At 38.9% G+C, this 17302-nt stretch overlaps 1 protein-coding gene across 1 annotated transcript in view; it reads left to right on the top strand.

Moving 5' to 3' along the window:
- FNDC3B (fibronectin type III domain containing 3B) overlaps positions 1 to 15459 on the top strand; it is a 160040-nt gene extending 144581 nt beyond the window's left edge. Inside the window, exons 23-25 of the mRNA XM_010079500.1 lie at positions 3649 to 3815; positions 6865 to 6992; positions 13965 to 15459. Coding sequence (XP_010077802.1) covers positions 3649 to 3815; positions 6865 to 6992; positions 13965 to 14276 — 607 coding nt within the window. The 3' untranslated portion in view covers positions 14277 to 15459. The remainder of the gene's footprint in view (positions 1 to 3648; positions 3816 to 6864; positions 6993 to 13964) is intronic.
- Positions 15460 to 17302: the final 1843 nt, after the last annotated feature.

Here is a 17302-nt window from a genome sequence, read left to right as displayed (position 1 = left end):
TGGGGGTGGGGGGGGCGGTTGTGCCTGCCACTCCTCCTAAGGGACTTTTGCCACAAACATCAGCATGTTAATGTTTGGGCATGATTTCACTAACATTTAAGCTAACTTTTTCAACATTGCGGCTAAAAGCGTATCTGTTTTGAATGAAGGGACAAGAAGTGGCGGTTTGTCAAGCTACTGAATTTTGGTCATGGTCAGGCATGTGTCCATCCCTCAGCTCCAGCCTGGCCATGTGGGGCGGAGGGATGGAGGAGGTTCTCCTGAGCCAAGCACTGGGCTCCTCTCCCATGGCCTGGTGTACAAGTTGTGTTGCTGTCCTGTGGAGGCTGGGACTTGTGTTTGCTCACGTTCAATTTATGAGTGATGTAAAGCTCTGTTAGATGAGTGAAGTGGAATGTAGGAAAAAATCCACCCTCCCAGTGGAGTTCAGCTTTGCCCTGAAAAGCCAGAAGGATTTTTGATGGCTGTGCCTTGTTAATGACCGTGCTTATGGCATCCCACAGCATCAGAGAAGGAAAGCTCATTGTCCATGTTCGGACAGAGAACTGAGTAGGGGCTGGAAGAAGGTGAGAGGGAGATAGAGAATATGGGAGCTTTTCCATACACACATTAAGTCACCTTTTGAATCCATGAGAGATTAAGTCTTTGCAAACAAGCTCGAAGCTGGCTTGTTCTTAAAAAAAATATGAAACAGGGCCTGGATAAAGCACAGTGAACAATGTCCGGCTTGCCAAGAAGGCAAAGGTATAGAGCTCACATTTAAACATGCTTTTAATGTTAGATATAGATTTAAATCTAAATGTTTATATTTAAAAAATGAACTTGTAATAATATGAACAAATTATCTTTAGACAATTTTTAGTGTAGGCAGACATCACAGTAGCAATGTGCAATCATACTGACTGATTCAACTTCAAGTTCGTTGCAGTCCTTCAGCAGAAAGCCTGGGAAACTGAAAAAACATCATAGAACATATTGCTCCAAGTCTATAGCTATCTACATCAAATAACTGCACTATTTCTATATATAACATAAATAATTCTAGAGGAGCATGAAGTACTTACTTTAGACATGAGGAAAATACTATATTATTATCAAAAAATCATTGGTATTTTGGAGTTCAAGTGTTTCATCTTCATTGTGTTTCCTACGTCATGATCTGCACCTTCAAACCCAATCACAAAGCATTATTGTCATAGTAAAGCTAACAGCAGTTGAATTTGATTGACTTCAGCCTTTCTTCTTCCAAAATTGGAAGCCCTCTTTCTTCAAAGATGGTTGAATCTCAGAAATTTAAGTGTGCCTCCATTACAGTCTTGTGTATTGAACATGGATGCAAGCTTTTCCATCATGGTTTTTGCTTTCATTACAGATTATTTTTAAGATAGAGATGGAGAAGAAAAAGGGGGTGGAGATGGAAATCAGATGGGAGGATTAGTCCAGTTCCCAAATGACAGGAGGAGCTCAAGTGGTTTTTTTTGCCAGATCACTTTTTCAGTGTTATGAAACCTTAGTCATATTCAAAAGGTGAAAGTGTAATTTGAGAACTAATTCTTTGCTATTTACCATGTAAATATGTCTAGCAAGAGTACCGTAAGCCCAAACTGGGGGATGGGTGTGCTTGTCTGTTAGCTGGTAAGGTACATTTATCCTGCCTTCCTTACCTAGCTCCACGGATGATTACAAAGGGGTCGTTAGTATAAAATACTGCATTGCATCTTTTTGCTATCTGTTGCCCTTGGATGAGGGTCAGAGACAAGTCTGTGCGCTTCTCTGAGTGCTGCAGTGGTTTCTGAGCCAGCTGCCTGATTGAGCTATGGGAAGTGAAGAGGGAGAGCGAGACAGAAGTCTTGTCTCTTCAGTCTGAATGCCGTCCTAAATACGTGTGCTTTGTTCATCACACAGTGCATCCTAAGAAATTCTATTCTGTGAGAACAGGTCTGTGACAGTCTTTTGAGACATGCTGTAGATGCTTATGTGAGCCTCAGAAATGTGGGATAGCCGGCAGTCCTTATAACTGTGTAAATGTAAGGTTGAAAAAAAAAATTACTTCTTTGGAAATTGGCTCTAAAATCTCCTCTTAAAAACTTGCAGGCATAGATCTTTGATTTCCAATCAAGGTGAGGGGCTCACTAAAACTTGGTGGGGGTAATAAGTCACATTAGTCCTCAGAGTACATTTCCAGCAATTTAAATTACCTGAACATTTCTTTTTATTACAGATGATTCTTGATCTCTCTGTTTGTACTTCTGTGGATTTCAATCATAATATAATATGAATTGATTTCTGTCCCTGAGAGCTAATGGCAGACCCAGTTTCTTTGATATCCTCAAATGCATTATACTGTGTGTCTCATATGCAAAGCCAAAGGACTTATTATCCAGGGTAAAGCAAGCAGCTAGATAGGGAGGTCAAAAACAAATCTCTTTGTTGGCTTCCTGGTGATTTAAAACCTGCTGAAGTGGTTAAGATATTTGAATAAGTGTACTGAATCATCAAAACAGCCGTGTGATCCTACACGGTGAACTTTGTGTTCTCCGTATTCGGGACTATTTCAAGTAAAACCTCATTCCCCAGTGGAGGCTGAGCAGGTTGATGCAGGATGCTGCGTGCTTCCTCTTTATTTACCCTCATCCCCAGTCTGCTCAGCACTGGGGGGTCAGGATCTCAGTTAGAAGTTGCTGGCTGACATATGACTACTACTGAAAAGCATTTATCTGAGCAAAGCAATTGAAAGTAGAAATCAGCTTCTCTCTAGCAACCTGTACTTTTTTATTTCCCTTTTTTTTTTTAATTAAGTGACATTGATTTTATTCTACATCACATTGTTGGACAAGTTTGTGTGTGCTGGTGTTTGGCCTTGTCAATGGAACTATTTTGGAAGTCACTTCCTTAGTGTCACGTCGTTTCATTTTCTTCTTTTCAGCCGGCTCTGGAGCAGAGCTGTCAATATGGGTGCCCCCAGAACTCCTGAGCTGGCATCCTTCTCCATCCTCCATATCCCCCTCACTGTAATCATGCTTCTCATGTGTCTTTGCACTCGTAGAGAACCATGTATTCTCTCTGAATCTGTTTCTGTCTCTGCTGTTAGGCTTTCTTTAGTCTGTAAACTCTTCAAAACTGAGAGCTGTGTGATATTTTATGCACATTATGCAATCTGTATGTTCTGGTTTAAACAGAGTTACTCTGACTTAAGTACACCAATGAATGTAAGATGTGGTCTTTGGGTCTTAATGTGCGAATAAAGTCCAAATCAAGCAATAAAGGATTCAAAGTATTGATCTTGTTTTAAATGTAATTCTAAACCAGCAGTGCACTCGGTGTGTCGTAGCAGAACACGGGCTGAATCCCTTTTAATTACTAGGTAGTAGAAATGCATTGACAGATGTTTTTCCTGACAATCCACATAATCATTTTGCAAGGTAGGTTTTAGTTGCAAAAGGGACAATGAACTTCTGCTTTCCCTAAGCTGCTAATCACTGTCAGTGTGTTAGTAACATGCCATTTTTTATACTTGCCTTTAACAGCTCTGCAAAGCATGTTCTGCAGATTTCCACAATATGGTTACCTTGCACCCAGATGGGTAACAGCCAGAAATGTCAGTGCTGCTCCAGTGTAATTACATGTTCTCATTTTCACTGTTTCCAGGTTTATTCCAATTTATAGGGGACCAAGTCATACATACAAGATACAAAGGCTGACAGAATCCACTTGTTACTCGTTCAGAATACAGGCAGTCAATGATGCTGGGGAGGGACCTTTCTCAGAAATATGTACCTTCTGCACAACTAAATCAGTCCCACCTGCAATTAAAGGTATGTAATAGATTTTTTTATGTATGCATAAGTAACATGTAATTATTTAAGTAATTGATAAGTACACAGTGAGTTCGTAAGGGTTAGCATAAGTATGCAATAACACGTGAAAAATCAGTTTGTGCTGCCTGTGTATTTCTGTGAATTGTGAAGTTACATTGTGATGGGAAGCTAAACTATCACCAGAAAAATACATATAAACAATATAAATGTTATACCAACCACTGTTGTTATACATAGACTATTAAAAAGCTGCTGCTAACAATAATGTTTACCGAGGGATTCCCCTCGATTACTGCAGCACTTCTGTAAGGGATGTAACAGCTGTGGTATATATGTGTACATACCAGCTTAGGCACTGGTAAAGTTTAATGTGGTTTTTAGTTGTGTAACAACTAAACATCACGTTCAGTGCAGCACTTCAGAGTTTATTTATCATTTAATTTATAAAATTAGTAATGATGTTTCACATACATAAAGCATTAGATTCTTTATCTCACTTAGCGTGTGTTCCACTAGAAGAACAAAAGGCCTAATTAAATGAAGGTTTGTGATGAAACATCTTTTACTCTGTGTAAATTTTGCCCTTAGTAATTTTGTTCCTTCCCAGGAGAATTATTCTGAAGGCAGAGGATTCGCTGTGTCAGCTGTCAGACAAACTGAGCTGAAATCAGGTGCACCTTTTTTTCCTGTGTGCCTAAAACCTCTTTGTCAAGCAGAACCATCGACTGTGAGAAACAGCAGCTGTTAGGCTGGCAGAGAGGTTTCATTTGCTCTGCTGTATTTAAAATCTGGCTTTGGGAATTTTTGCCGCTATTCATGCTCAGAGATTTAGAGAGGGGAAAACACTGCTGGGGTGTCACTTCCCTGGCCCCTATGTTAGCTGCTCTGAACCACCCCCAGGGAGAACAGCAGTCTCGAGCACACAGAGAACATCGGGAGATTGGCTTCACTATGCTAAAACCCATGTATGCGAGAATCCCACCTTCATTTCTACCTGGATTTGGATATCCCTTGGGTTTGGGCATTTGCTTCAGTGCTGCTTCTGGAAGAAGATATCTATGTGTGTTTGGCGTAAAGCTCAAGGGTACATATACTTACCCACCAGTGAATTATCCTGATGCAGGATATGCTACCCAGCAAAGCAAAGGGAGCTCGTGCTAGGTGAACCAGGCTGGCGCAGGTGACAGCAGCAGGCAGGGTGGGCTTCGCAGCTTCAGCATCAGCGAGTTGTTGGAGTGCGGATGCTGGGTCCCGCTTGTGGATGCTGGGTCCCGCTTGTGGATGCTGGGTCAGTTTTGCCATTGCTTCTCTTAGCTGCACTAAGTGGATAAAACTAGCAAAGGGATGCTGGTGTGCGCCGTAGTCACATGTTCATTTTGTTGGATAGAAATGTATTTTATTAAATTCAGATCTCACCTAGGTTTTTGTTTTGAACTCCCTGCGGGCCTGTGTTGTTCCTGTTAAGTATGACTCATGCTCTGGACTGAATATCAAGCAGTTAAGATATGGTGCAAATACCAGGTCGTGTGTGGGACCACAGGTACATGACAAAATACTGGCTGTCACAGAGAAAATGGTACAGCAAAACCTGCCCTAGCGAACACTGCTGTGGGGAGGGAGGTAGTGCTCTAGGGAAGAGCGACCTGTTGAAGCGAAATGATAGTGTTGATTCCCTTCTGTGTTTGGAGCAATACAAAGGAATGTAGGTGATAAACTTGGTACGATTTTTCATGTATCAGAAGCCCATGTTTATTCTCCTGTAACATATCCTAGTTGCTCACTTAGTGACACCAACCCTAAAATAGTATTTTTGTTAATGGCAGTGTTTTGCAAGTGTCAGACAAAAATCTAGATGTATCAGGGTGAGGGATGGAAGGAGGAGGGAAAGTAATTGAGAATGTTGTTGTCATCTGAGATGAAAGCATCTATTATCCATCTCTCAGCACTGGCAGATGTGCAGAGAGAAGCAAATGGATATTGATTACGTTTGGGTCTGCTTATGATTCATGTGTTCCTCTTGGGTGGTAACGAATTAGTCTAAAATTCACGTAATGTATGCAGCAGCAGCAGCAGCACGCGTTTCTTTGATAGACTCTCCTGTTGTCTGTTTTCGTAGGGTTGGGATTCTATATTGCCTTTAACGAGCTCATGTCTGTGCACGTGCACATGTTAACCACTTGGTAAAGTCTTTAGCACTGTTTTTTTTCCCAGTTTCATTTTTTGGTCACGTGCTTGCTTGCTCTGCCTGATCAAGAGGCTGGTGGACCCTGGATGCTGTCGCAGTTGTTTTGATGCCTTCCAGTGGCAGATGCTTAGTTGTATGTACAAACATGCTGCTGCTGTTAGTACGCTGCTCGACTGACCTGCAAGCTTGCCGTTGGGCATAGTACAGCATCTTTTGGCTTTCAGCTGGTGAGAGAGCCTCTCCCAAGGACAGCAGCATTGTGACAGCTGACAAATTGAATTTCTCTAGTGTTCTAGTGAAAGCACTAGTCTAAGCCTAGCTAGAAATATCTAGTCTAATCAGCTGAATATTAGACTTAGATATGATTATGCTTGTACTTTTGCTTCCTAGGCTGGACTTAATCTCTCATACAGAAGGTTATTTAGCTTCCCTTCATGCATTTTTTTTTTCTCCCATTTTTCCAGAATGAAATGTTTGATGATATTCCCCTCTTTCAATGACGTGTAGCATGGGAGGAATATGTAGGTGTCTCCACTGGCACAGGTGTTTGCTCAGAACTTAATGAAATTGCTGCTTTTATTAAAGCCAGAGTAATTCATGCAATCAGGCAAGACTGTTCTGAAATGAATGTGACTTCTGAGTGACCTAAAAATCCAGCCCCAGTTTTACTTCTTTCATCCAGTGGTGATAGCAGTTTGATTTTTGGCCAGGTAAATACAGTACAGATTATGAGCTGCCAACCCCTGTGATGTCCTGAAGTTCTCTTTTAAAAATGTTCTATATACTACAGTGTGCGTAAAATTAACAAGATTTCAATGTGGTCTTTATATTAAATATGAACACATCTGATTTTTATCGTAGCCCCTCGAGTGACACAGTTGGGGGGAAACGCCTGTGAAATTACCTGGGAAATGGTCCCACCCATGAAGGGAGATCCTGTTGGTTACGTTCTGCAGGTACTGGTTGGAAGAGAATCTGAATACAAGCAGGTAGGAAGATGGTCTCATTTTAATATTGCTAAATTGGTGATATAATGGAAATGTTTTTGAACATTCACTGTGCTGATTCTTTCTACTGTATTGAATTACACTCTATTGGGATGTGTCATGAACTTTGGTAAAGGTTGAGTCAAAATTAAGGGCTGTAACAGGCTGTTTTCTCCCCAGAGGGAGTATATGGAACATCATTATCTTATTGGAGTGAATTGCGCTCTGTCCACAGTTAATCACTGATTCTAACCGAACTAACCTTTGAAAAGCTACAATTCTGTCCACCCATGCTTTCTTCCAAATTGGCTGGTGCTAACCGTGGTCTGAAGATTAAAGATAAAGTAGGTGGGTTATCTTCCTCATTCTCTAAGCCAATTTCAAGACCCTCCATCAAGGATTTCAGTCAATTACACAACTTTTAATTGGTTTGTTCAGCCATCCCATTCCTGTCTAAGGTTTTGATGTGTGGATGTGTAACTGCTGTATATCAGCTGCCCCACGAAAAACTGTGTCTGTTCTTGCACTGTGGAAAGAAAGAAGGATCAGCCATATGTTATTCACTTTCCTTGTCTATAAGGATTAGAAATCACAAGTGGGCATTTCCCCAGAGCACCTGAAACAGAACAACTCGTTCACGGCTAGATCTTTTATTTCATGTGTTACACCTCTGTGTGATTTACAGTGCACTTCATCTTGTGCCCTGTTTTCTCCCTGTCCTTTCTTTCATTGTCATACAGATTCGAAATAAGTCCAAATTAGGGAATGAGATATGTTAAACCTTAAATTGAATTCTTAAAAATGTGAATGAGGTAGTACTTTGCAACTGTCTTTGCTCCTCTTCCATCTATTTTTGAGTGTTGCTGCAAATTGTCAAAAATAACATAAATAAATGCAAGACAATTCCTGTGGGCACTAAAGATTCAGAAACCTGACAATTGTTTTTGTCAGGAAACATTTTTGGTGCTGGTATAGGTAATAAAACCTCCGTGTACTCTGTTGGCCTCATAATGTCAGTGGTAAGTGGATAAATGGACCCATTTTGCTGTTGCCTGATTTACGAAATAGCCTTGATATATAACCTCCGTGTACAGCTTTAGTAAGCATAGCTTAGGGCTTAAAATCAAGTTCTGGATGTCCTTTGGGAGAATTGGGCGTGGGTTCATGTCTTTTAAGTTAGGTGCTGGCTTAATCTTCGCAGTCAAGAAATTGTGGTATGGAAAAGGAAATAAAATATATTAATATAAATGTATAATATAAATAGATATATAAATATAAATATATATAATATATATAAAGGAAATAAAAAGTACCTCTTCAGGGCCTGATACTGAAGTTTTTCCTTTCTCGTGAAGCACGACTCTACTGAGGGGTGTTCTGCTTGAGCTTCCACTAGTCACTAACTAGAAGAAGCTCCCGAGTGGGATGCTCAAAGCTGGCACTGTGACTTAGTTCGCTGATAACCAGCCATGGTAAAGAGGGAGAGTTCTGCTGTTTCACAGTCTTAGAAATCAGTTCCACCCATCAAAATTGTTTCCCTTCATCACAAATGTGGGTGTTGTCTCAGCGCTGGTGCACATCACTGATGGTGCATTAGCTGGGCTGCAGTAGCTGCGTACGCCTGCTCTTAGTTGTGTGAATAGGACGGAAAATACATAAATGTCATTCAGTGATTTTTCTGACTAATGCATTTCACTTTACCTTTGCTGTGGCATGCGTGTGATCATGTGCTGCTCTTTGCTGAAAAGGAATTTCAGTGATATGTTAATTGCGCTTTAAGTGCAAGTCCTAAATTTACTTTTAAATCTGTTTTGTTCCCTGCAAGTGACACATATTTTGCACATGTACCTCATATTCTGTTAGAAAAGTTTTGCAAATTGTTTTGAAGCGTTGCACAAATGAAAAATATTGTAGATTTTTCAGGCTATTAAATACACACCCATGAGAAAGAACTGTGTCTTAAGTGACTGGAGTTTCTATAGCATTCACCCGTACATTGTGCAAGACTTGGGGATAATATAGCTGGATAAGGAGAAACTCAGCTGCATGAAATAATTTTTTATGTCCCATTGGCATGGAAATAGATACAACAAAGAATTGTTTCAAGCTATTTATGGGCTATGCAGGTCTTCATAGCATGTGTAGGGTTGCTCATTCTCAGATGCTTTCACCTCCAGTCACCCCCCAGGTCACAGTTGTCTCCATTCTGTGACATGTTTTACACCAGCCCAAATGCAGATGAGATGAGTTTCATAAAATAAAAATCCACTTTTAAAATTACCTTAAAATTGAACCTTTTCAACTAATTAACATATAAAGCTGTTCTGTTACAAGTCTGTAATCCTGTCAATAGATGGCTTTATTTGCAGCAGTTTAAAGGCGAGTATTTAAGGCACGTATTTAAGGCAAGGTCTTGAACGGTTTTAACTGGGAAGACACGTTACAAATCCATGGAGCCACGTCTCCCAGTCTGCTCCCAGCTGATTTACTTCAGATGAATACAGCTGATAGGTGACCAAAACCAGTTTCCTACTTTTGTCTTAAAGCCCTAACTCTTGCTTTCAGTGTTTAAATGAGTAAAAGCTTATGAGTGTAAGTTCATATGCAGGTATCTCCTGGAGCAGAACAAACCAATTAAAGTGTAAAGCATTTATGAAACATCACAGTCTGCAGAAGTTACTGTGCAGTAGAAATGAAGATGATGATGCACGTCAGTCTTTTTTTTGTGTGTGTGTAGGGAGTGGGAGAATGTTTGATATATGTCTATGTTTCTCCTCCAGGAAATTTTACAAAGATATTGTTGTTCTGACAAACATACCGGGAAGACGTCAGTATGCCTTTTGGGATACTGGCTTAGCATTCGCACTGTGTTATGCAGTTTGACCTGGTGTGATGGTGTTTTATTGACAAGAACGCTGTATGCTTTTCATAGTAGATTTTAGTCTTTTCATCCAAATTAAAGCTTGGAAAAGGAAGATCCTATCATCGTGAAAACTGATTTAGAACTTGTTAATGACGATTGTGTTTGACTTTTCAAAACGCAACAATGGTGTTTCATCAGCTTCTGCCACACCTCTTCTGGGCGAAAACTGTCCCCAAATGCTTTCCAAAAGAAGACGAGGTATGGGTAGGATACACGGGATGCGTAAACCCCCTCCCCCCCAAAATGCAGTGGGAAGGATGCTCGGGTCTGCATTGAGGGGTGGATGCCTTGGAGAATCCCGTCACGCTTACCAAGCTCTAGTTTTTATTATTGTTTTTTCTTTGTTTCAGACTCTGTAGACACACAATCTCTGAAACACATTCAATGCACTGGTAATTTGTGTAAAGCTCTAATCAGCAAAAAATTGGTTTTCCTTCTCTAGTTTAAATAGCAAGTCAAAGGCACTTGGACTGGTTACATGCCAAAATACATGGCTGTACAGTGCATATTGGCATTTATTATTATAAATTTATTATTATAATGTTTATTATTATTGCTTGCATTGAGTATTTTCTCTTCCTTCTGTTGCCAATTTTGTGTCATGAGACAAAGCAAAATAATTTCTTTTCATTAGATCAGTGCAGCCCACCTTGTTGAAGGTGATCTGAGAGGCTCTTGTTTGCTTTGTTTAGGAGGCAAGGCTGCGCACACAACTCTTAAGGGTTTATGAGCATCTCAGCAGTGGAGCAAGGGAAGCTGATTTCGAGTTTGGATAAAATAATAAGCCAGTTTCTTAAAGAGAAATCTGTCAGATGACTTAGAAGAAATTAAACCTTTCAAGTGAGCATGCTTTCTAAATACATTTAAGCCTCCCTCTGATTCTTGATCATCTTATCACCATGCAAAATGGACTTTTATTAATTATTAAATACACTGGTCATTGCAATGGGGTGCAACAACCAGGTAAGGTTATCTTACATTTTCTGGTGTGTTGCTTATAAGGCAATTGTGGCTGTCATTTTTACTATTTTGAAAAGATGGAGGGGGGTTGGAATTATTTAATGACATTGGTGAAATTGAGAAATACTTGCCTACAGGAATTCTCTGAGCTGTCTGGCTTGATCAATAGGATCAAATGCCATAAGAGGCTTCAGCAGCGGCTTATTACTTGTGATGATATTTTCATTGAGGGAGCCAGGCAAAAAGCTCGTCATGTTTTTATTGTGTTTTCAGATACCTAAACAGAAAAGCTGTTTTTAGGAACTGAAAGTGATAGATGAGATAGCCACTTCACTTTCTGTTAGCCACCAAAGCATGATGTGCTACATGTAAAAAAAATGCTGCTTTATGCAGTCATATTTGGTTTCCTGTTTGTTTAGCGAATTTAAAGACCATATACATAATTGTCAATTTTTTTTTATCTTTTGTGGATGTGAAGTCCATTCACAGAGTGTAACTGTTCAAAACCAAACATATATTTGTGCTGAGGGCATCCTGCGTTGGCTTAGCCGGGTCCTACAGATGCTCCTGCAGACAGAGTTGAGCTGAAGCCAATCGTGTCTCCAAGACGCTCCCTGCAGCTGGCTATGGAGAATACAGAAGCTACTGTCAGAAGTGAATGACAGCAAAGCATAATATTTTTTTTACCTGTTACTGAGAAAGGACACAGGTCCACTGATGCTAAATACTCATCAAACCGCTGAAAGTAGGCCAGTTTCCACCACCTTCCTAGCTCTAGTGGAGGAAATGCTTTGTCTTTATCATTAGGGAATATTCATGTATTCAGTGTACTTTCAACTATTTTTCCAGCTTTCTTTAAAGACTGTACTCTTCTTTCACTTGACTGTCTGGCCTTTTTCTAAGAAGTGCAGTTGACTGGCTGGCTTGAGTGAACTTGGTAATCTATATTTGTTAGATTGTAAAGAAGACACAGGTCTTTGATTTAGCCAAACTTAGCCTCCAGTTACACTGGTATTCACCATCCTGACAGAATGAAATGAGTAAGGAAACAATTACCTGGACAGATTTTTTTCAATGCAAAGGTGGGTTGCATATATCCTATCCCTACTATCTGTTAAATGTAATTTATGAAGCTTAGATTATATGTCATTATTTGGATTTTACTGTATTTGTTTTAGAAGTGGTTGCAAAGGTTCATTTACAGCAAATGCATGTAGAGCCCCTCAGATTGAACATTTTGCAATTAAATTAATAATTACAACAGCACCAGAAAACATACTCTGCTTACAGTTGTTTTGTAAGGATAGATGCTTTGGGTTTCATGTCGCAGAGTCTAAAGAAATGGGAATTAGGTAAGTCCTCAAAGTAGAAGAATCCTTTTTTAAGAAGAATCCTTTTTTAATTACTCACTGAACCTACATTTATGTGCCAAATGCACGCAACTTTTCTTTGCATGATCATTTATATTTAGGAGTAAACAAAGTATTAGCCATAGAGGGATGTAGCATTGATGATGGAGTTGGTGGAGGACAGTTGCCCACAGCAGGAGGGTATTAGAAATGGAATTGCCATTGGAAAATACAGTAGCAGAGACGTTCTCAGGATGAGCTACACTTTGCAAACAGATATTTCAACTTCCATATTATTTCTATGGACCGCTACAGCACTTGCAGTTTTGTTTTCCCTGCCATTATGGTATTGGTGTACCTTAATGACTCACTTCTCCTTGGCGTTGAGAAGACAAAAAGAAAGGCAGCAGGGCATAGCTGTGGTTAATCGCAGAGATTTACAATATGAATTTGTTGGATTCCTGTCAGTTGAGCTACAGTGAACAGAATGTTCACTGTGTGTATGTTGAGCATACTTGAGGAAGGTAACATAATTTTGTTTAAAGATTGCTTCTTGATTTATGCCTTGGGGCCAAGAAATATGAGCCAGTTAGAGAAGTTCTACTTAGCTTGGAAACTCAGTCACCATCATTTGACTTCTTTTTCCTCCTGTATTTCTTACTCCAGAGCAAAGCACAGGAAGGCCTCCATTGGCTCAGGTTTAATTTCTGTCCTGTTACCCTTCTCTGAGTTCTTACCTCCAGGAGGGCAGAGATGCTCCCAGCCTTCTGCTCCTGCAGCGAGGAGAAGGAAACTGGCTGAATGAGCAGAGGAAGAAGTCTCTGAAGTTCAGGGTGGTTTTTTTTCCAGCAGACACAGGCACTTTGTGACACGTTTTTTCTTTTCATAAAAAACCAGTTTCAACAACCCTCCATTATATAAATTGTTGACTGCTTATTTGTTTCCAGAGTTCATAAATGTTTCCAGGGGTCTTTTTCCATTTAAGTCACAAAACTGTTTCTTAGATGTTCAGTTCTCTCGCTGCTTTCGCATATTGTGATTCATGCTCTCTGACTCATGCAGTACCTACATTCCATTAACATGAATACGTGATGGGTTTGGATTGCTAAAGAACCAAATACAGTGCAACCAAGAGGAGGTTTTTTACACCTTAATAATATTTTATTATTTCCACAATTCTGAAAGTGTAATTTCTGGCAAGATCGCTGACTCTTGAGAGCAATGTGAGGGAAAGTACATTAAAATAATATTTGTAACCAATTTTACGATTATACAGTGAAGGTCTTCCAACAGGTTTTCTTCTTTTTGGAGCCAAACATGGTGCTTATCTCTTAGACATGTTTTAGGCATATAGTCACATTTTAAGAGTCCAGAAAGATGTTTGTAGTATTTCTCACACCCACAAAATATAAGTCCATCTTATGGTTGATAGATTGTCTGAAGTCTTGTCCATGTCCACTGACTCTGTTGATCGTTCTGTATCAAGACCTCTCATGGTTGGACATCTCTTACATAGTCCTCCACATGCCTCTATTTTTCCAAAACCTTCATTGACCTAATGAGTTCCTTCCCTTGAGAGCTGCAGAAGTGTTTCCTCAAGAAACTCAGACTTGACCGAACTTTCTGGCCCAAATCCTTGCAGAACTGAATGTTATTACTTTTCTAAATTGTTTGATGCTATGAAAGGAGGAGGAGTTTGTTTTGCTCTTTGTATTTGACTGCGCTTGCCGTTCTGTTTTGAAGGTGTACAAGGGAGAAGAGACCACATTCCACATCTCAGGCCTTCAAGTCAACACAGACTATCGGTTTCGCGTCTGCGTCTGCCGCCGGTGCTTGGATACCTCACAGGAACTTAGTGGACCTTTCAGCCCATCCGTTGCCTTTATGCTTCAGCGAAATGAGGTCATGCTTGCAGGAGAAATGGGAAGCATAGATGATCCGAAGATGAAGAGCATGATCCCTACTGATGAACAGTTTGCAGCCCTCATTGTTCTTGGCTTTGCAAGTTTGTCAATTATATTCGCCTGTATATTACAATACTTCTTTATGAAGTAGAGAATTCAATGGAAGTTTGAGATACAAATTTAACTAATGCTACGCATTATAATCCACACATTTATTCAGATATTCCTTTTTTGAAATCTTTTTGTTCTACCATACATTTTATATACTTCTCTTGTTTTTACAGTTCTAGCTTGAAGAAAGATATATCAGTGTTTTGATGCACCTTTTTGAAATTCAAAACTAGGAAGTGGTCAAACTGGAGAAACAAGCAAACCAGATACCAAAAGCAAGATTCTTTTTTTCCTTCACAGTTTCAAAATTGTCACCAATTTGCCTTTTCAACATTGTTTTGGTTTTTTTCACTGAAGTTCGTACAGTGTCTTATTTTATCTTACTATTTAGGAAATTTTAATCATGAGTCACTTTTTTGTCTAAACATTAGTCACGAGTGTGTATAGTGGTAAGACTAGAGTACAGTGTTAGTCAACAGTACCAGGTTTTCCTTGAACAGTATTAGCAGTGTTGCCTATGAATTATTCACTACATTTGCCCCGGTTTTTTCCAAGATAAAACGTAAATTGTTATTTTAACTGTTTAGTGCATTTAAATCTGAACAATATCCTGCAGTCAAAACCTTGTTAATTATGTTATTTTTCCAGTTACAACACTAAACTGCCTGTATAAGAAATCAAATAACCAAACTGCATATAAATTATGAAGCGTTATAGATCTTTTACCATTTTGATTCCTAGCAGTGATTTTAAGAGGGCATTGTGCAATAGTTAGTTATTCCCATGTTCAGCTATTTAAAAGCTGCTTTAACTTGTCTGTTTGTCACTGTATATAACTATTCCTAATCTAATACTAGATATTATTCTATTATATTCAGTCTGATTTATATGATTAGAGCTGGTGACAGCTTATTGCCTCTGCTGAATTAGGTGAGATTTATGCTCAATGTAAGCAAACTTTACAGTTGATCTTTTTTTATAATTATTTTTTTGGAGGGGTATCCATCTTGTGGAACTTTCTTGGAGGTATCAGAAATGAGATCTGTTTATTTTCAGTACCTTAAATGGGTGTCTATGCTATTCTTACCACAGGGCTAAATGAAATAACTTGGTACATAGCAAAATTCAGACGGAAGTCCTACCGAGGAATAGTCCCTGCTGTGACGGGAGTGTCCCCCCCTCATGCCTGCCCCTTCCCAAACACACATTTTAATCCATCGAGACACTAGGCTTTTAACTCTCGAGTCATTGGATTATTGTGCGAGTACCTCAGGGACATAAATGAGCTGGAGGTGCAAATAGATTCCAAAAGGGTGCAACAGACACAGTGTATTTCCCTGCCTCTTGTTTTTGTATATTTTTGCTACTTGGGTTTGCTTTTGTCCTAGCTGATTTGTGCTCTGTCTCCATCGTCTAAGACTCAGTGTCCTGTACTAGCATAATATTCCCTTAACCAAAGTAATGGGGAGAAAACAACATTATTTTTGTTTTAGGTTTATTTATACTATATACTGCATACAGTACTTTAAATACCAATTACAGTGCAATCTTTTATTTATTGTAAAAAAAATAAAAAATAATAAGTGTACTTATGTACTAATTCCCTTCCCCACCCTCCCTGTAGCATGTTATATTTTGTCTGTTTTATACTGTTGTACTTTAGGTCAACTTTTTACCTGGCAGCATTCCTAGTATTATTAATCTTCTTACATTTTCATGTGTTTTTGAAGATGGGAGCATCTAGTACATTACATGCCAAAAAAAAAAAAAACAAAAAAAAAACATTATCAGTGATTCAAACGTTTACATGTATCCAAAAACATAATCATCTCTGGAAAGAAAGTGCTAAGATCAATGAATTATTCTGTGTGCCTCTCTAGATGTAGCAAATATTAGAAATGTTCTGTATTTTGTTATTGACTATAATTAGTTTAATTTAGCCTTGCAAACTAATGGCATTGAGCTAAATATATATATTTTTTGTTTTTTGCCAAAGTCATGGCTTGTCAAATTTATTTACATCTTATTTAAATTTATTTGTGATATGAAACTTTGTGACCTTGCATCTGTATTTTCTGAGCAAAGCATATACAGCTGTTTTCAGTGGAGGGGAAAAGAGTGTATTTTTTAAAACGATATAAAAAAAGCTAGTTTGGAAACCCAGAAATTTGAATAGATTCACTTTTTTTATTTTTAGAATATTGTTTCAGCAGTGTTGCTATGAAATCAAAGCTTGATTTAAAATCCTTTTTAAAAAAAACCTACTTAAAAAAAAAAAAAGAAAAAAAAACACCCTACCTTGCTTTAGATGATTTGATCAAGTTTGAAAGTTTGAAATAAAATAATACTAAAAGCAGCAAGCAGAAGTGTAGAGAAAAGCAATTGGTTACACTTGAAGCATTTCTGTCATTGCTAATTTGTTTGGTGTCCCTTATAATCGTGCTGACGAGAACGCGCAGTCCAACCCTGAGGTTATGGGAGAAAATATTCTGGAGGAGTTGGGACAGGCCCTAAATAAATAAATTTGACGTTGTTTTAGTTTGCATATTCTGCCATAGCGACTTGATTGTCATTTATATATTAACAAGAAAATAAAGCATCACAGATGTTAAACAGTTCCTGTCCTGGTCCCCGTTGCCGATGCCTTGTCCTCTCCCGTACATCCCTGTGCCCTTCCTTCAGCAATAGCAGGCACTGACTCCAGCCCCAGGGCTCTGCTCTCAGAGAAAGTATCAACAACAACAAAAAAGGTAGAATGAAACAGTCAATATTTAAAACCCTTAAGGAAAGAGAGACCTGTTTTTCTCTTGTTCTGCCTTTTACTTTATGAACTTGAAATGTTTTCTAATCCTGTTTGTTGGCTCCAGTAGCTCAGTATTCAGTGTCACGATTGAGAAGTGCCCTAACTGAATGTGTATGAACCTTATCCTTGCACAGTTCTTTAAATTGAATAAAAAATAAAATGTTTTTACCTCACTATGGGAACATACATTCCAAGCTTTTCAACTTTAAAAAAAAAAAAATCATAAGTTTTCTTGTATTGTAAATTTTAGACTATTTCATATG

This window comes from Pterocles gutturalis, unplaced genomic scaffold, assembly GCF_000699245.1.
Source record: "Pterocles gutturalis isolate BGI_N339 unplaced genomic scaffold, ASM69924v1 scaffold8064, whole genome shotgun sequence".
NCBI classification, from domain to species: Eukaryota; Metazoa; Chordata; class Aves; order Pterocliformes; family Pteroclidae; genus Pterocles; species Pterocles gutturalis.
This window is presented reverse-complemented; position numbering and strand designations above follow the sequence as displayed.